The 20,679-nt window shown below is 47.7% G+C and overlaps 1 protein-coding gene across 1 annotated transcript in view; it reads left to right on the top strand.

Moving 5' to 3' along the window:
- Positions 1-20,679, top strand: part of ZNF331 (zinc finger protein 331) — a 30,687-nt gene that overhangs the window by 3,352 nt on the left and 6,656 nt on the right. Inside the window, 4 exon segments of the mRNA XM_057496412.1 lie at positions 95-1,075; positions 15,006-15,125; positions 15,698-15,774; positions 16,938-17,064. Of these exon segments, the coding sequence (XP_057352395.1) occupies positions 15,766-15,774; positions 16,938-17,064 (136 nt within the window). The 5' untranslated portion in view covers positions 95-1,075; positions 15,006-15,125; positions 15,698-15,765.

Here is a 20,679-nt window from a genome sequence, read left to right as displayed (position 1 = left end):
CTTTCCCTACTTTCTGTCTGCTGAAAATGCCTACAAGCAGTGTTGGCTCAACAGTGTCCAGATTGTGTTCTCTAATGCTATTTCCATATAAAAGGAACCAGGGCTTTTTGGAGAAGTGATCGATTCTGCATCTGGAAGAGAGAAAGAATAAAGTGAGCCTGGGAAAGCTGGCTGGGTCCAAAAGCAAGAAAGTGTTCAATAGCGGATGGAATCCAATCAGAAGAAAACAACTGTGCTGTGAAAAGGAAGTCATTGCTATTACTGTGAACATTTGAACCATCATTAAGGAAAATTTCTGTAATGTGGAACACACTGATTCAATTAAAAACCCACAGCTTCATAATAATAATCTAAAAAGAAAATGCCAAAAATAACATTTATCAGCATGCAGGGTAGTTTTTAAAACAACTGATTACTTCAGAAATTGTTAAAGAAGCATATATCCTGTCTTTGAAATGGGATCAGTATTAGAGTGTAACCACACAAGTTCCACTTTATAAGAGAAAGATTTCTTCTATAGAAATATCCCAGTTAATGGATATAGAATGAATGTCAGAATAAGAAAAAGAGGGTTTTTTCTTTTTTTAATAAAATAATGACCTAAGGAATATTTGATAAATAAATAAAAATAGAATTTAATGCTGTCAAACAAAAATAATGACCTAAGGGGAAAAAAAATCTGTCTTAAATCAGCCGCTTCATCACGAGTAACATCGCACAGATTATAACCTAGCCACCGTCCTCTAAGGGTCCGAAATGCACGCAGGGAGCACCGTCATAGTCGCTTCCTGGACTCTGAATTACATTTCCCAGAAGTCTGCGAGGCGCGGCTCCGTTAGGATCGTGTAGCGTTGCCTGCTGGGGGAAGTGAGTCGTCGCAAAGTCAGCGCAGCTGATTCCCAGACTCCGGACCACATTTCCCAGAAGCCTCTGAGGCACGACCGCGGGAGGAGCACGCTGGGAGGTGCTTCCCGCGCGGTTTCTTCAGGCTCTGGTTTCTGCCCGGCGCCATCCCGAGCGAGCCTCAGCCCTTCTGCCCCCTTCCGACCCCCTGTGGGTCGCTGTTCCCCGAGCGGTGAGTCGTGAGCGTCCCAGGAGGGAATCAGCGCGGGATGGGGCGCGGGGTGTCGGTGAGGGAACCGCCCCGAGTGAGGAGGCCCGAAGCGGAAACTGGCCCGCGGCTGCGGGGGCGGCAGCGGCGGGGAGTAAGTGCGGATGAGCATGGGCGCGTCGGGGCCGGGCAGTGTCCCGGAAGGAGGCGCGCGTGGGAGCGACGAGGGTGCGGGCGGGCCCTGTCCCCGCCGCTGTGACGCACCCAGGAGTGGGTGTGTGGGGAGGCGGAGCTGCCCGGCCGGGTCTCCGTAGATGTGACTTGTTCGTCGGAGCGCCTGCAGGGGCGACGCGACCCTGCCCTGCGGGGGTGGCAGAGCCCAGGTGTGTGTCGTCGCGCCGTGCGCGATTGTTGGGCTGTGATGGCTTTCGGGTTGGGCAGGGGTAACTGGCTGTGTGGCCGCGGATTGGGTGAGCACGACTGCGTGTGATAGCGTCATCTGTGGCTGTGAAGTCTCTGCTGCTCCCTCTGCCTTCACCCTCCAACCATGTGCTACCTGCCCGGGTGCACTGGCCACGGAGGCAAGTCAGCCTGAACCCCGAAATGAAAATGACCAGTAATAAGGGTGCAGACATAGTCGCGAGATGACTGTTTTAGAGTTAGAAGTACTGTCCATACAGGCTGTCAGAATGACAGGATAGGAAGGCCTCAGGAATGAGATTCCGTTTATGGGGAGGAGAGGTCCCCGACTTGGGAGGTGAGGATAGGGGCAGCTAGGTATTCCAGTACCCTGCTGCAGAGCCTAGGCCCCAGATAACACTAATACGCTCAGGTCCCAGTGCCCTCTTACTTCTGATTGGTATTAGAATGACATGGGGACAGGTGTGGCCTTGTGGGGTATTTTCTGATGTAGTGTGTGCTCCAGGAAAGGCCTAGTATCTCATTCTGTCATTCTCTTTCCCCCAGGCACCATCCTCCAGGAACAGCATCCTGAGGAGGAAGAATTGTTAACACGTCTTAAAATCAAGGTTCAGATGTGTTACCTTACTGTTTAGTGAATGACTCTGTGTGTAGAGCTTAAGAATATTTTCCTTCCTTGGCCCAAAAGTCACTCCCTAATAGTGACTTAGCCCAGTAATTCCTTCCCAAGAGATGTGACAGGGGCCAAGCAGGCATATTCCCCAGTAAGTATTCACATAATTCATTTGGAAAATTGGTTCACATACTCTTGTGGGCTTCCTTTTCTAAGAACTCGATGGTGCAAAGGAATGCTATTGGGAGATGAACGTTTGCTCTTTAGCGTGTGGTATTGTAAGGAGGCTGTTAGTTTGAGGTGGAATCAAACACTAGATACCGGTGGTCTTTTCCACAGGCCTGACTTTCAGAGCACAGTAAGAAGGTTTGATTGTTTCAGTCTGTACATGACCAAGTTACCAGCTTTGTGATGCTTTTACAAGTGGAGTTTGAGCAAAAATCTTTGCCATCGAAGGCAGGGATGCTTTTGCAGGAGCAAGTGGTTAGAAATGTGTTGTTTCCACGGGTCTTGCATGAGGTCTGACTGTTGCATCTTGGTGTGAATTGAGGGAAGCAATACGGTTTGATGCTGAGCTTGAGTTCTGGATCTAGAACAAGGCTTGGCAGAGTTTTTCCGGAAAGGGTCGTGTAGGAGTATTTTAAGCTTTGTGTGCTAGGTATGGTTGCATATTCTTTTCTAATATTTTACTTTTTAGAACAGTTTTAGAGCTACAGAAAAATTGTGAGGAGAGCCCAGAGAGCTCCCAGGTACTTAGCACCCAGTCTCCCCAATTGTTAAGAATTTACCTCAGTCTGAGGTGTGCATGATCTGGTTTTGATACACTATCCTTAACTAAAGTCCATGCTTTATTCAGATGTCCTTAGCTTTAACATTCTTCATCCATTTGAGGGTCCTGCCCAGGACACCTCATTACATTTCACAGTCACATCTCCTTAGGCTCCGCTTGACTGGACAGTTTCCCAGACTTCCCTTGTTCAAATGATCTTGACATTTTTAAGACATGCAGGTGTTTTGTAGATGCCCCTCCCTCGGAGTCTGATGTCCTCCTCAGGGTTGGACTAGGCTGAGGGGTTGGGGTGGGAGATCACAGAGATGTGAGTGACCGCTTTCATATCATGTCGTGGCAAAGACATACTTGGCATCATCTGTGATGGCTGAGGTGGCATCAGGTCACCTGGCTGAGGCAGTGTTTGCCAGTTGTCTCCACTCTAGGTACTCTTATTTTTTCAGAGACCCTGTCATCCTGAGGGACAGCTGCATATTTCAGAACCCCAGCTGCTAGAGCCTCGTCCCTCTCACCTGCTTCTGGGTCACATCTCTCTGCATCTCACCTCCCTCGTTTACTTTTTTTTTTTTAATTAAGGTATCATTGATACACACTTTTATGAAGGTTTCACATAAAAAACAATGTGTTTACTACATTCACCCATGTTATCGAGTCCCCACCCCATACCCCATTGCAGTCACTGTCCATCAGTGTAGTAAGGTGCCACAGGGTGACTATCTGTGTTCTCTCTGCTACACTGTCTTCCCCGTGACCCCCCACACCACGTGCACTAATCATAATATCCCTTAATCCCCTTCTCCCTCCCTCCCCCCACTCCTCTTTGCTAACCACTAGTCCCTTCTTAGGTGTCTGTGAGTCTGCTGCTGTTTTGTTCTTTCAGTTTTGCTTTGTTATACTCCACAAATGAGGGAAATCATTTGGTATTTGTCTTTCTCTGCCTGACTTATTTCACTGAGCATAATACCCTCTAGCTCCATCCATGTTGCAAATGGTAGGATTTGTTTCTTATGGCTGAATAGTATTCCATTGTTCCCTCGTTTACTTTTAAGGATCCTTGTGACTGCACTGGGCCCACTGGCATGATTCAGGATAACCGCCCTCTCCTAAAGTGAGCTGGGTAGCTCTTTGAAGGCCCTCTGCAGCCTAACTCCCTTTTGCTGTGTGATGTTGTAACATAGTCCCGGGTTCCAGGAGTAGGACATGGACATCTGTGGAGATAGTTACTCTGCCCGCCACAAGCCTTGCATCCAGTTCACTTAATGACTGCGATTAGCATACCTACTGCCCCATAACTGTGGTCCTTTTCTTGGTTATTTTTTTTTCAAGTTTGGGATTTCCTCAAGTGCTATTTCTTGAAATAGGATTAATGGGATTGCAGGCCTGCTGCAAAAAATTCAACCCCTGAAGGAGCTCCTAAAGAAGAAACTCGAAATTACCCAAACCATACCATCCTTAGAGAATTCCTATTGATGTCTTGGTATGTACATTTCCAGTCTAGATCTGTGTGCGGTTTTGCCTCAAGCATTGAATCCTGCTAACTGATCACGGAAGTGAGCCAAAGACTCTCCAGATCAGTTTGTAAAAGGGATCCAGCTCGGCCACAGGTCACATTATACCTCTGTGCTCTGCACAACATCTCTCCTGTACTTCCCACCTTAAAGGATTAGAGAGACAGCATTTAAAACAAAGCTCACGGCAACAGGTTGTCAAAAAAAACAGACTTTTGCAAATAGATTTTCTGGGATCTTAATATTTCTCTGCTAGAACATGAGAGTCCCACTGACACATCACAGATATGGGCCATACAAGCAACGCTTCTGTGGGCGGACAGATGGGAGTCAGAAGGCGGCTGTAGTTTAAAACATCCACGAATCTCCAGTGTCACACAAAGACACGGTTCAGCTGCTTGTAGTGTTCTCAGTTTGTTATCTTCCCAGTTTAGATAGTCTGAGCTGGATTTTTGATGCAGAATCATGTCTGTCCCTCTCTTTATTGGTGGAGAGGGACCATTTCCTCCTTACACATCTTAGAATCTTTTTTTTTTTAATTGTTGTCACTGAAAAGAATTTCATTCTTAAGAGGCTCTGAAAGTTCTTAGCTTTCAGATGATATAGATGAGATGTAGACAGCTGATTTGAAAAGTGCATGTTTTAGCCTAAGAAAAATTGGACACAGCAGGCTGGAGACTCTTTTATAAAAACAGTTTAAGGGCTGTGTAATGTTACTGATTTTCAGTCATAACAGCTAACTTGTAGGAAATAATTGCTATGTATTATTGTGTTTGATGTAGATTATTGTCTTAATAGTTCAGGCAGTCATACTTGGTGGATTCTATTTTTGTCCCCACTCTTACCTGTGGAGGGACAGACACCATGAGGTTAGGCGCCGGGAGAGCCAAGATTCACATCGCGAAAGTCAGACCACAGCCTTGTTCTGCTCTCACCAAGGCCTCTCCTCCCAGATGTCATGTATCTTTTTAAACTTACCACCTTTGCTTGGTAATTCATCTTAATTTCCTTTTCAGTATAAATGAATACCATTATTAGTAAACATTTACCATTATTGTGGACCATAATTTCTTTAATTTATTCTCTACTGTGAACTATTTTTATTTCTACCTTATTCCGTTTTTAAAATGATTCTCTGGAAAATCTGAATAAAACATGGATTTTATCAGTGTCAGCATCCTGGTTGTGCTCTTGTGTGCATTATCGGGGTGAACAGGTGAGGGCAGGGGTTCAGGCTCCCTCTGTATTTCTTATAGCTGCACGTGAATCCATGGTTCTCTCAATTCAAAACAAAAAACTGTCCTCCTGTACAGTCTTGGGCATATGTTTGTGTATTACTATACATATTTAATTGGGATAAGTCCCATAAAGTGGAATTTTGAGTAAAAAATCATACTTTTGTAGAGTGCCTGCCATTTGCCTGACCCTGTGATACTAGGACTTAGAATGCCAGATGACTAAAAGGGCATTGTTACCTGTACCCCGCTTGTAATCCAGCCAGGAAAGGAAACTGCCTGAGGCAGTTTGACGCATGAGGCTGCCCGAAAGTTCAGGGAGGTGTGTCCTCAGGCGGCCAAAGGCATTCTCGCCAGACCCACTGCTGTCCACTCGTGACCAAATAGCTGTGAATGCACGGGCTGCACGCAGACATAAATGGAATTCACTTTCTAAGCATTATACCTCACGTGGTTTTTTCCTAGTAAGGTCTGGTGCAAAATGAAGAAGAACAGGGTCAGATGACTGGGCAGTTGTCCACAGGACCTGGCTGAAAGGACAGGTTCGGAAGCAGAATTCACCCTCCCCTCAGGGCATGAGCCTCTGCTGCATCAAGACAAGCGGCAGTGTCTCCAGGGCGCCACTTGGAAGCGTAGTGGGGGTTTCCGGTCAGTGACTCCAACACAGGTGGGCATGTGTAGACCCCAGAGCTGGCTTAGGTACTGGGAAGTGAAGGAAACACAGAAGTTATTTACCGCGTCCGCCCCTTGTGGCGGTGACGACAGCGATACGTACACAGACCTGGTTCACTTCAGTTGTTTATTGTTGCTCGGAAGGCCGGGAGAAGGTGAGTGAGAAGAAGCAACAGCCGGGGGAGCGAATGAGAAGAAGAGTGAGGGGAGAGAGGGAGACAGAGATTGAGAGAGTGGGAGAGTGAGTGAGTGAGAGAGGGAGAGAGAGAGTGAGAATGCTTCTCTTTCCTGCTTATGCCTTATATAAAGGAAGCTGGCCTATGGTGATCAAGATCATGCAAGCCTATAGGAGCAACTTCCTTATGCTAATGCCACCGAACCAGGCAGGGTGGCGCCCAGGAAGTGTGCGCCATCTTAGGGCATTGGTCAACTAGAGTGGAAGGGCGGTGTTCAGCCATAGTGGGACTCAGCCTCGGCCGTAGGCCGGCCCCTACATCTCCCCCTTTTTTGTTTTTTAGCACAATGAGGCTCGGGGACCATGCCTGTCTTAGGTTGTCAGGGAGGTGCAGCATCCTTACCCGTCATAGGGCAACAGACAGCTAAGGTCTGCACCCTGTCTTTGGTTGGTATGCGTACCTCCTGATCTTACCCGTCTTTGACTACTGGTCCAACATATTGTGCTACACCCTAGGGGAGATGCCTTCTTCTATAGCTGCCATGGCCTGCACCAGAGCCATCCGCACTTTCCGATGTTGCCGTTGCATGGAACAGACTTTTCTCCCAAGAAGGAGAAGACCTACAAGGAGTAATATACCCATAACACCCATGCCTGACCAGGCTTTGGTGGCATTTAGCACGGCTTCAGCAAACTGAGCTACAGACAGCGCCTCTACCTTTTGGGGACTAACATTCAATATTTCTAGCCATAGCTGAGTGGTGAGCACGTCAAACTCACTGGACCAATTGGTGGATAACATCTTGCCTAATTCCCTGGACAGATTGGCAGCTTTAGAGAGGTTATGAAAGGAAATGCCAGCAACACATAGAGCTGTCAAAAGGCAGATATGGGAGATTAAGTGTACTATAGGTAGAGAAAAAGGCAGGAAAGGTATGTGCAGTTTCAGTCACCGGGAGTGGAATAGGCCAAGCCTTCACCAGACCCCATAGTTCTCTGGGTTCCGCTATTGCCTGCTGAAGAATCAGTAGCAGGATGAGCATCAGTGGCATCGGCATCTCGCACTTCCGGTTCTGGTCTTGCCACTCTCCGTGTCAGGCGTTCAGGCACCCAGATGGGATTGTTTCGGTCCTGTGGGAAAACACAAACAGAGCCTCGGTTCCAGATTAACACTGGATCCGGGCCTTTCCATGATCCTTCCAATACATCCTTCCACATAACTGCGGGCATGTCTTTAGGCCTGGAACGGCGATTATGCCGCTCTGCTGCACTGTGGCCATCTTTGTCCAATGTCAAAAAATTTAAAATGAACAATATGATGTTAAGTTTGTCTCTGGGGGATCTGAAGTCTGCCCCTATTCCCCCTTTTTGTTTATAGAGAACATTTTTAAGGGTCAGGTTGGCGCGCTCTACCACGCCTTGCCCTTGAGGGTTATAGGGAATGCCCGTGGTGTGGGTGATATCCATTGTTTTTAAAAAGCTGAGGAGCGATTGGGATGTATATGCTGGCCCATTGTCAGTTTTTAAATGTTTGGGCTTTCCCCAGGCCGAAAATGCCTGGAGGCAGTGAGATATGACATCTCCAGATTTTTCTCCTGTATGGCAAGAGGCGAAAATGATGCCTGAGCAGGTGTCTACAGACACATGGACATATTTCATCTTACCGAATTCTGGAATATGGGTAACATCCATTTGCCAAATGTGATTGGGGAGTAGCCCCTTTGGATTAACTCCTTCTGAGATGGAGGGTAGGAGTGTGACACACCATTTGCAACTGACTACTATGGCTCTTGCTTGGTCTCTAGTAATATTATATTTTAGGCGAAGGGTATGTGCATTGACATGGAATTGTTTGTGAAATTGAGCAGCTTGTTCTACAGGGTCAAATAGAGCTAAGATGTTAAACTCACGGGTCAGGGCATCGGCACGTCTGTTTCCCTCAGCAATGGGTCCTGGGAGGGAAGTGTGGGCTCTTATGTGTCCGATAAAGAAAGGTTCTGATCGAGTCCATATGAGTTGTTGTAGCTTTCTAAAAATGTTGGCAACGGGGGAAGACTGGCTAATATAACTTACATTCTCTAAGATGGACACAGCAGTCACTACATACTGACTATCTGCTAAAAGGTTAAAAGGTTCCTGTGAGAAAAGTGTAAAGGCTTGTGCTACAGCCAACAGCTCTGTTTGTTGGGCTGAAGTGGCTGGAAAACTGAATGTCCAAGATTGGTCACCAGTGACCACAGTCCCAATGCCATTCTTTGACCCATCAGTGAACACCACCTTGGCTTTGGGTATGGGATTACATCTTGTGTTTTTAGGAAAGATGACGGGATTAGAGAGGCAGAACTGTAGCCAAGGATGTTTTGGGTAGTGGTTGTCAAAGGAAGCATTGGTGATGGTGTAAGCAACAGCCCATGCATCACAGCATGCAGTAAGACATTCAATCTGCTCAGCAGTATAAGGCGTTATTATTATGTTTGGGGGAATCCCAAATGTTTTTATAGCTGTCCTGATTCCCTTGATGATCAAATCAGCTATACTCTGAGGATACCATCTTAATGTTTTTCCTGGAGAGTGGGCCAGATATACCCAGAGAATTGGCCCTTCCTGCCAAAGTACCCCTGTTGGGCTATTATTACTGGGTATCACTATAAGGAATAGCAATTTGCCATAGTCTATTCTATCTACCTGGGCAAGCTGCAAGCGGGATTGGACTAGGCTCAAGGCTTCCTTGGCTTGCTTACTGAGAGAGCGCGGAGATGATAAATCAGAATCGCCCTTCAGTGTCTCATATAATGGACTGAGCTCTTCATCTGTAAGCTTTAGGAATGGCCTTACCCAATTTATATCTCCAAGTAGTTTTTGAAAATCATTAAGGGTTTTTAATTGATCTGTTCTTATGGTTATTTTTAATGGCCTAGCAATAGTATCTTCCAATTTAATTCCTAAATACTGTTTGGTGCACGTTGCCTGTATTTTCTCTGGTGCTGGTTCCAGGCCCCATATCTTAAAGTGTGCTTGCAGGAAGCAGAGGGCTTCTTCTACTTTACTATTCTTTTCATGACATAAGAGAATATCATCCATATAATGATAGATAATTACATCAGGGAACTTTTTTCTAACTTCTGCCAGGGCCTCATGCACATACAACTGGCACCTAGTAGGGCTATTTGCCATGCCTTGTGGCAACACTTTCCACTCATACCGCTCATCTGGGCAATCGTGGTTGATGGCTGGTACAGTGAAGGCAAACCTTTTACAGTCCTCAGAATGAAGAGGGATGGAAAAGAAACAATCTTTGATATCTATTACAATTGATTTCCAATCTTTTGGCAGGGCCATAGGCAATGGTAAACCTAATTGCACTGATCCCATGAGAATCATCTGATTATTTACAGCTCTTAAATCATGCAGCAATCTCCATTTTCCTGACTTCTTTCTTATGACAAATATGGGTGTATTCCATGGGGAAGTAGAACTTTGAAGATGCCCTGCGGCAATTTGCTCTTGCACTAATGTGTGGGCTGCTTCTTTTTTCTCTCTGGTAAGGGGCCACTGAGGAACCCACACGGGCTCCTCTGATCGCCATTGTATTTTTAATTGCTGTCTTCCCTCAATGGCCCCGAGGAAAAACCCAGTCCTGGGCCTCCAACCCTACTGGGTACCACTCCTGAAAGTGGGATAGGTGTCTCTCTGCCAGTCAGGTTTTTTCCTATGCCTCCGGCTCCTGTATAGCCCTGCTTCCTCATAATGGACTTTGCCTGATTACTATAGAAGGTTTCTGTTGTTAGTTTAAGATTCATCTGGGTTAGTATGTCTCTTCCCCAGAGAGACACCGGTATGTTCAGCACATAAGGTTGAATTACTCCCTCATGTCCCTCCAGGTCCTTCCAGGGGAGTGTGGCAGCACTACATAATGGGGCTTGAGCTATGCCTAGCCCTCTTAAAGTCTGAGCAGCTCGGTTTAGAGGCCAATCTTTAGGCCACTCATCTTCCCTTATAATGCTGCGATCTGCTCCTGTGTCTAATAGTCCTAAGAAGTTCCTATCTCTAATCTTTAGGACAAGCATAGGCCTGTCTCCCAGCTCTAATGTGAGACAGGTCAGAGGGGCCCCAGATGATCCAAATCCTGATTGACCTCTTTTCATGTTTTTATGCCCATATTGTCTATGCTTACTAGGAAGCATAAGAATTTGAGCAATGCGGTCTCCAGAATTAATGGCTGTAACGCCTCTTGGGGAGGAGACCATAATCTTTACTACTCCCTCATAATCTGGGTCAATAACTCCTGGGTGTACTATTAATCCTGCTTTAGTTGTGGAACTCCGGCCCAATAGAAGTCCCACTGTCTCTTTAGGCAATGGTCCTTTAAAGTCTGACTCTACTACTGGACTCCCATCTCGGGAGTCAGTACGAGTCTGGTGGTGGCACGGATGTCCACTCCTGCGCTCCCTGAGGTGGCTCTCCTTGGTTCTTCAACTCCAAGCTGGATCCTTGATCTGTCAGATGAAAATGTGTCCTGGGAATTTGTTGGATCACCCCATACATTTGAGGGCCCTGAGGTGGGGGGCCCGGCCTCCCGTTTTTTGCCTGCTGCGGGGGTAGTGGGCGTCCCTCCACATCTACTACTGATCTGCACTCTCTTGCCCAATGGTTTCCTTTTCTACATCTGGGACATAATCTCGGTTGTGGTTGGATGTTGGTTACACTGGCTCCTCCTCCGCCTAATTTCGGGCAATCTCGCTTTAAATGACCCATCTGCTTGCAATAGAAGCACGCCCTGGGAGGGGTAGCCCTGCTGCGTGCATTTTGCAGTCCCTGAGTTATGGCTGCAGCCATTACCTGTCCTTGCACTACAGTGTCATTGATGTCCCTGCAAACTTTGAGGTACACATTTAAATCTTTATTTTTCCAAGGCCTGATAGCCTCCTTACACCATTTATTTGCTTGCTCATAGGCCAACTGTTTTACTAGGGGCATTGCTGTGTCAACATCTCCAAATATACGGCCTGCAGTTTGCATCAACCTTGCCAAGAAGTCTGCGTAAGGCTCATTTGGTCCTTGGAGTACTTTAGATAATTGACCCTGTAAATCACCAATGCCCTGGAGTGATTTCCAGGCCTTGACAGCTGCTGTAGCTATTTGCATATACACAGCAGGAGGGTAATTTATCTGATTATGCTTTTCTAGGTAAGGTCCTGTGCCCATTAGCATCTCTAGGTTCCACTGATTGTTCCCTGCGGCAGCGTTGTGCCGGGCAGTGTCTTGAGAAAGCTCTGCCCACGCAGTTTTGAATAGCAGGTACTGACCTCCAGTAAGGCATGCTCTGGCTACATTAGCCCAATCATCTGGTGTTAGATTCTGAGTGGCTAATGACTCCACTATGGCCACAGTGAACGCTGCTTGCACTCCATAGGTGATGGCAGCTTCCTTTAGGCTTTTAACAAGCTTAAAATCTAGGGCTTGATGGTATCTTTGCTGGGTGTTTGGATCTTCTATTACTGGGAAGGCTGCATTCCCCTCCATGTTTAGCCATTCCCTCCATCTATTCTTGCCCAATTGTTCTTGGCACCCCTGGCCACCACAACATGAGTAACTCTGGTAAAGGGGTGGCTCTGCTCTATAGGTTGGAGAGCAAAATGGATAATTTGGGGCGGTTGGCACAATCTCCTCTACCTTACTGCTCTTATTGGGGAGAGGGGCTGAGCTAGTTTCTCCTTCCTCTCTGCTTATTCTCAGTCGGCTCAGTGAGGGGTACAATGTGGGCCGATGTCCTCTCTGAGCAGCCCTAGCCTCTAACTCTTCTCCTGATAATTCTTGGTCCTCTTCCTCATCAGAGGACCCCCCCTGTGTAGATCCACTTTCAGATGCTCTCGCAGAGGCTCTTTCCTCTTTCACTTCCTCAAGAATCTCCTCTCCCTCCCTTATGGCTTCTCTACAACTAGGTTTATTCTCCTTTAGGCAGCTCCTAACCAGCCCCCATATGGGGAGCGTCCCAGCCGGGAGCGGCTCCCTGCGATCTGCGCTGCGCAGATCCTCGCCTAACTTTTCCCACACGGGGGTAGTGATTCTTCCTGCATCTAGGAACCACGGAGCATGCTTCTCCACCGTGTGGAGGAAAGCCCTTGCGGTTTTTGTTTTTAATGAGGTTCCGTTGGCCCTCAGGAGTGCTCTCAAAGGCTCTTCTACTCTAATTCGAGACTCTTCAGATCCCATGTTAGCGATTAAAGGATAAAAGGCTACTTCTAAGTTTATGGGTAAAGGGAACTCTTATCGCTAACCTGCATTCGTCGCTATACCGCGAACTTTCCTTGCTTCGTCGCTTTCCCGCGAACTTTCCTGGCTTCGTCGCTATCCCGCGAACTTTCACTGGCGCCCTAACTTTTCATAACATTTTTGACAAAACAAAACAGTACAACAAAGAACACTATGACGGACAGACAAAACACAAATCCCCACCACAGCCACTTGCTATCTCCTTTCCTACTCCTACATTTGCTTTGCTCGTTGGTCCACTCACCCTTCTCATCTGAGGCGCCTTCCCGAGCGATCCTTCTGAACGGGGTCCACAGGTACTGCTTCAGGGTAAGAAGCTCTATGGCGTCCGCGTCCGGCAGATTCTCCTCTGGGTGGTTGGAGAAAAACTCCCGGGTTTCGGCACCAGATACCGCGTTCGCCCCTTGTGGCGGTGACGACAGCGATACGTACACAGACCTGGTTCACTTCAGTTGTTTATTGTTGCTCGGAAGGCCGGGAGAAGGTGAGTGAGAAGAAGAGTGAGGGGAGAGAGGGAGACAGAGATTGAGAGAGTGGGAGAGTGAGTGACTGAGAGAGGGAGAGAGAGAGTGAGAATGCTTCTCTTTCCTGCTTATGCCTTATATAAAGGAAGCTGGTCTATGGTGATCAAGATCATGCGTGACCTTTAAGCTGATTGTTAGCATGCTTTCTGCATGAGTTGAGCACGAGCGCGGAAGCATGGGGCAAGCCTATAGGAGCAACTTCCTTATGCTAATGCCACCGAACCAGGCAGGGTGGCGCCCAGGAAGCGTGCGCCATCTTAGGGCATTGGTCAACTAGAGTGGAAGGGCGGTGTTCAGCCATAGTGGGACTCAGCCTCGGCCGTAGGCCGGCCCCTACAGTTATTCAGTGAAATAATCCAAAGATATATATATTCTGAGCCTTTTCTCCAGTTCAAGAGGAGAACATTAAAAAAATGTTTCTTTGTCATTTGAGAGTCTAATTGCCTCATAGTATATTTACAGAAACAGAGTCACACGCATGTATGTACGTCAAGCCTGTGCATGGCTGTTGTTACAGCACCAGGTAGGGTATACTTAGAAAGAAGAGCATCATGCATGCCCCAAGGGTGTGTGGGTCACCAAGGCCACTGCCTGTTGGCGTGATTTTTAGACAGCCTCATAGGGTTCAACATCTGTTCCTGCTCATGGCGAAGATTTACTACAGTGACGGGAGAGACAGCCAGAGCAGCAAAGGGAAGGGTGTGTGGGTAGCTTGCAGACTGTGCTCCTGTTTCAGTGCCCGGATGTGCTGGATTCCTCCAGCTGCAGGTTGGGATAGCCCGGAAGCTCCCTGAGCCTGGGAGACCAGGGCGTTTATTAGGGGTCAGTGTCATAGACGCCCTCTGCCTCTCTCACACTGGAATTCTAGACTCCCAGAGGCAAGCAAGTGCTTATCACGAACCACATTGCTTGTGCAAACAGCTGAAGGAATGGTGGGAATACTCTGGAAGTCCAGCCTAGGGCCAGTCCTGTAAACGGGCCTAAGGCCAGCAGGTTCAGACACTATTAACTCTTTTCTACACAGGGGATATGTAACTTCTCAGGCTTTTTTTATTTCTGTTTCTACGTCTCTTCCTCTTGATGTGTCATGGTTTATTGTCTGTGTGTATCTTTTTGTCTCTGCATATATATACCTGTATCTTTCATGTGTGTTGTATTATATATGGTATGTACATATACACATATGTGTATTCATATACAGAACCTTATAAATGTATTACTGTATCATCCTGTTTTGGTAGCCTGATTTTGCTGCTGACAGTGTATCTGGAATATTGTTCATGTCTTTAAGCATTTCTCCCCCTTTAGGATTTAATGACCGTTACCCTCACACTGGTGCTCTGCCTGTATTCGGACAGTCGGCTCTTCTGGGCCCAGAGTGTGGAGCACTGCCTGGAAAGTTCCTTCACCTGCCATGTCTTGAGCGACATGAGCCTGTCTAGATGCCAGGAGAGGTTCAAGTTTGGATGGAGCAGCCCCTCCTCACCCTGGATGGTGTGGCTGGAGGGAGCAGTATGTGCTCAGAGTGAGACTGAGCGTCCCAGCCGCAGCCAGCCACAGGCCCAGACCCCAGGCTCCTGCCCAGAGTCAGCCAGACGGAGGCTTAAGGGCAGGGTCTGCACACAGGCCCCCCTCAGTTCCGACACCAGCCGCAAGGGGAGTTTGGAACTTTCCAAACCACCGTCAGGTTCAGTACTTCAGGACCAGAAGGACTCACAGAACTCACAGTTTCCTCTCATTACAGGCAAGGGATACAGGTGAACCTCAGCCAGGCAGACGAACGCCAAGTCGAGTGCAACAGCACGGCCAGCACGGGGCTTCCAGTGCCTCGCCCCATGGAGTCAGGACCTACCAGTGTATGACGGTGCACGTGGAGCCTTGCCAGCCAGGGAACTTCAGTGTCCACGCTTTTCACTCGGGCTTCATCACGTAGGCACGGTTGAATGATTGGTCATGCAGGCACGACTGGTCAGTCCATGGCCCGCACACCAATTTCAGTCTCAGGTTGGTACCGTGTGGCCCAGAGGGCCCCCTGGAAGCACCTGGTTGGCCGTTGGGGCATGGCCAGCTGCCACCCAGAGCAAAGACGATCCTTTGTCACCTCTTAGAAATTGAGGGCAGACCTCCCTTTGGTCCAGGCTCTGTGCCCCCACCAAGAGCTGGCCAGAAATCCTCCTCCTCAAATGTCTGGGTCTGAATTCAAGACAAAACCAAGTGAAAACTCTATTCTGTGCAGCTGGGTTTCTTAGGGCTTCGGGGAGAGCTGGTTTTTCCCTAGAATCTTAATGTTTTCCAGATACGTCCCGTTTATGTGTGCATGTTGAGGAGGAAGCTGTGGGTTTTGGGGAGCAAAGATGGAGAAGTAAAGAAGTTGTAGTAAGTCAGCTTGGGGCCCCAAGGCACAGTTCATTTTCCTGCCTCGTTTTCCTTTCCTAGCTCTGTCTGGATTTCATTGTTTGGTGACGGAAAACCCAGAGGACTGACCAATTCTTCACTCCAAAACTATGGCCCACGTGAGTGTGTATTTCTCTTCCCTTCTTGATGGTTTGATCCTGTGCACAGTCTTATGAACATTCTGAGGCCTCCTGCCCAGGTGAGTCCCATGTAAACACCCACTCACCGGTCCTTCTGCCACAGCAAGAGGCAATGCCCTCTGCCCGGCGCCCACTGTGGGGCTGGTGCGCACTTATCCTGGAGCTTATTGTTTGTATCTGCTCTGTGTCCACTTTGTTGTCAAGAGTAACAGAGGCAGGAGGTCCCTGGAGAGAAACATTTACAGTGGACTGTGGTGTGATGAGTCAGACCTGTCGGTCCCACTGAACCACATGAGAGAAGGAGATTCTCCACTGATCTTGTTTCTATGCAGGGAAGAGAGGATGTTCATATTGAGTGGCCTCAGTCTTAGCGTGTGGTGAGAGTTGGGGCTCTGAGGCTATTCAAATTGGGTGGGACTCAGAGTTCATCTTCCCGGGGAACCTGAAAGAGACCTTTTGCTGATGAACAGACCCACCAGACCCCTCTGTGCTTCCAAGTCATGTGATACAAGTAGGAGGCCATCCGTACAGAAGTGATAGGCAATCATAAACTCGCACAACTAGGGGAAAATGTCCTGCTCTCCCTAAGTGTGTAACTATTGTAATTAACTCAAATCCGTCTATGATGGAATAAAAAATGCTTTTATTGCTACATAGGAAGGCTGCTTGAAAGGTGACGGCAAAATGATGACTTGATTCTCGAAAACATTCAGACATGCAAACCCTAGTTTCAGAAATGGAAGATCTTATATTGTATTTTGGAAACAAAACCCTTGAACATTTTTTCCTTCCATTAAAGGGAAAGGATGCCATAGAAACCCATGCCTGGGTGAGAATTGGTGAGGCACACACATAGCAGGTTCTATGCCAGTAAACAGGAGCACAGCTTGGACTGCTTTATCCATTTCCTGGCTGGCTGGGAAGATGAGCTCTCCTCAGGGTGAGGGTTTCTCTGCCGCAGGAGGGGATCCTCAGTAAGCCTAGGGGCCCCGCCTCCCCGCACTGTGCCGGGGCAGCCCCCTGCCCCTCTCCGGGCTGCGGTCCTGGCCGTCCAGTCCCACCCGGAGCAGAGCCCTTCCTGTCCGCCATCCTGAGCCTCCGCCCTCCCATCTCACCAGGGGCGTGTGGGTTTGCGTTTTCAGGGTTTGGTGACGTTCTCTGACGTAGCCATAGACTTCTCCCAGGAGGAATGGGCTTGTCTGAACTCGGCACAGAGGGACCTGTACTGGGACGTGATGCTGGAGAACTATAGCAACCTGGTCGCCCTGGGTGAGTCGCTGCCCCGGATCCCAGGAGCGCCAGCACCTCCACTGCGAGCCTCCGCACAGGCTTTCAGGAGACGCGTCGGGTTTCTTCTCCCTGTTCCAGGGGGTGTCCGAGCTTGGTCAAGTTGGAAGTGGGCATCGTGCCCTTCCCGGCTATTGGGCCTGTAGTTCCCTCCCTTCCCTGGTGACCAAAGGATGAGTTGGAGTTCTGGAATATTTATTTCATAACTACCTTCAGGGAAGCTAGGATTATGTTTATACCCAAAGCACTGCTGATGGCCTGTCCTATCTTGCTGGCCCACCTGCAGGAAAAACAGCTCAACACTGGGACTTGACTTTCTTTAGTAAACCAGCCTGTGTTTGATGTAGAGGTGGACCGAGCGAACAGCATTCCTGTAAAATCAAAGTGGGCATTTTCCTTTTGCCACATGTACCTAATGCAAAATCCATGAACCTGAGGTAAACACTGGATGATAACCTCTTGTAAATGTCTCAGGAGGTTTCTTATTTCTGACAGTAAAAAGTATAGCATAGTGTTAATGGCTAATACTGTGCTTAGGCTTTAGGAGGCGTAAGAGGTGTTGTTCTAAGTACTGTGTATGTGTGTAACAGAGAGAGAATACATTCTACCTCTTCTCACAAGTTCATGAGATTGGAACACTTGTGTCTAATTAGTAGATGAGTACGTGGGGGCACAGAGTGGCTGTCTAGAGGGCAGAAGCAGGCACCAAGCACAAGAATCCTGGCCACAGATCCACACTGGGCTACCCTGTCCTCCCAGCCAGAGACATGGCCTTGGGAAGTTTGAAATAAGACCTTTTCCCTACTATCCGGTCTCTGTTCTTAAATCCTTTCTCTTTTCTGAAGTCTTTATCATAATTGACTTTTTTTAAGTTGTTAAAAATTTGAGGGCAGGGAACCCTCTAGGCAGTCGGAAAGCTCCCCACAAAGGCCCTGGGTCCCCCCTAGGAAAGAGAGCACCACCTCAGACTTGAACTTGATCCCCACCTCCTCACCTTGTTCTTCTCATTTCCTGCTTTTGCTCATGGTGCTGATGCTGTGGGACTGGGGGCCAAGCCTCGAGTGGCAGGGCCACGGCGGGCGCCATCACGTGCCCTGTGTGGATCTGGACAGCAGGCTGCCATCCTAGCTTCAGGCGCTTTGTTCTTTCACTTCCAGCTCGTCTTCCTGGGTGCTGTTGTGCGCTCCCGTCACGAGGCTCTCTCTGGTTAGGCTCTTGCTGTGCTGTCAGACCTGGAAAAGCCAGGAAAACCAGACACAGAGACACCATAAAAAATAAAAATATAGCAGCTGGAGGAGGGATTAAAGATGGCGGTGTGAGAGGAGAGACAGAGGCTTCCTCCTAAAACTGGATACAATTAGAAAACTTAATTGGCACAACTAATCCTGAGAGAGCAACAGGAAAGAGGAAGGCGTCAGACTGCATACACCTGGAGAAAAGAGCAGACCTCACCGAACGGGGTAACGTACCAGAGCTGTGGCTCCGTGGGACCCGAGCCCCTCCCCAACCCCAGCAACTGGCGGGAGGAAGAGAAACAGAGCAGGGAGGGAGTGGAAGGCCTGGGACTGCTGAATACCTAGCTCCGGAGATCTGCTCTGGGAGCACAAACCTACACTTCATGGTGCTTTCATGAGACTCGCATGACTATGGGGTTGGAAAGCTAATACAGGCAGAGTTCCTGGGGAGACTGGGATTCCGGCTGCTTGTGGAAAGCAGGGATCCATATCCGGCTGCTCTGGGACAAAAGCTTATACCTGTGTGCCCGGCCCACTGTTCAGGCAGTGGAGACAGGGACAGCAGCCGGGAGGCGGGGAACAGCTCTTTCCTCCCCCCAGGCACCAGTACTGCTCCCCTTTGACCCCCGACATTGCTTCAGGGGCTCAGCAGCTCCAGAATAGAGCTTCTGGACACTAGAGGGCGCCATATACAAACATGAAACACCAAAGGAACCTTGTCCAGAGTAAAATTGTTAATACAACTCCCGAGAAAGATTTAAATGACATGGACCTCGTGACTCTTCCTGAAAGGGAGTTCAAAATAAAAATCATTAACATGCTAATGGAGGTATGGAAAGATATCCAAAAATTCAGGAATGAATTCAGGTCAGAGATCCAATCGTTAAAGAACACGATGGAGGGTATTAAAAGCAGGTTGCATACGGTGGAGGAGACAGTAAATGAAATACAAACTAGAGAAGAGGAATACAGAGAAGCTGAGGCACAGAGAGAAAAAAGGATCTCTAAGAATGAAAGAATATTGAGAGAACTGTGTGACCCATCCAGGCGGAACAATATTCGCATTATAGGGATACCAGAAGAAGAAGAGAGAGAGAAAGGGATAGAAAGTGTCTTTGAGGAGGTAGTTGCTGAAAACTTCCCCAGTCTGGGGAAGGAGATAGTCTCTCAGGCCATGGAGATCCACAGATCCCCCTACACAAGGGACCCAAGGAAGACAACAGCAAGACACATAGTAATTAACATGGGAAAGATCAAGATAAGGACAGACTGTTAAAAGCAGCCAGAGAGAGAAATAAGATCACATACAAAGGAAAGCCCATCAGGCTAACATCAGACTTCTCAGCAGAAACCTTACAGGCCAGAAGGGAGTGGCATGATGTATTTAATGCCATGAAGCAGAAGGGCCTGGAACCAAGATTACTTTATCCAGCAAGATTATCATTTAAATTTGAAGGAGGGATTAAACAATTTCCAGATAAGCAAAAGCTGAGAGAGTTTACCTCCCACAAACCATCTCTGCAGTCTGTTTTGCAGGGACTGCTATAGATGGAAGTGTTCCTAGGGGTGGATAGCTGTCACCAGAGTAGTAAAATCACGGTAGGGAGGGTGGAGCAGCTGATTGCAAGGCAAATGCAAAATTAAATTGACTATCCCCAAAGTCAATCAAGGGATAGACAAAAAGTACAGAATTTGATACCTAATATATAAAGAATGAAGGAGGAAGAAAAAGGAGGAGAAATAGAAAAGAACCTTTAGATTGTATTTGTAACAGCATACTAAGTGAGTTAAGTTATACTCTTAGATAGTAAGGAAAGTAACCTGGAACCTTTGGTAACCATGAATCTAAAGCCTGAAATGGCAATAAGTACATACCTATCGATAATCACCCTAAATGTAAATGGACTAAGTGCACCAATCAAAAGACATAGAGTCACTGAATGGATAAAAAAAACAAGACCCATCTATATGCTCCTTACAAGAGACTCACCTCAAACCCAAAGACATGCACAGACTAAAAGTCAAGGGATGGAAAAAGATATTTCATGCAAACAATAGGGAGAAAAAAGCAGGTGTTGCAGTACTAGTATCAGACAAAATAGACTTCAAAACAAAGAAAGTAACAAGAGATAAAGAAGGACATTACATAATGATAAAGGGCTCAGTCCAACAAGAGCATATAACCATTATAAATATATATGCACCCAACACGAGCACCAGCATATGTGAAACAAATACAACAGAACTAAAGGAGGAAATAGACTGCAATGCATTCATTTTAGGAGACTTCAACACACCATTCATTCCAAAGGACAGATCCACCGGACAGAAAATATGTAAGGACACAGAGGCACTGAACAAC

The sequence above is a fragment of the Manis pentadactyla genome, assembly GCF_030020395.1.
Source record: "Manis pentadactyla isolate mManPen7 chromosome 15 unlocalized genomic scaffold, mManPen7.hap1 SUPER_15_unloc_1, whole genome shotgun sequence".
Lineage (NCBI taxonomy): Eukaryota > Metazoa > Chordata > Mammalia > Pholidota > Manidae > Manis > Manis pentadactyla.
Note: the sequence above shows the minus strand (reverse complement) of the source record. Positions and strands in the feature narration are given on the sequence as shown.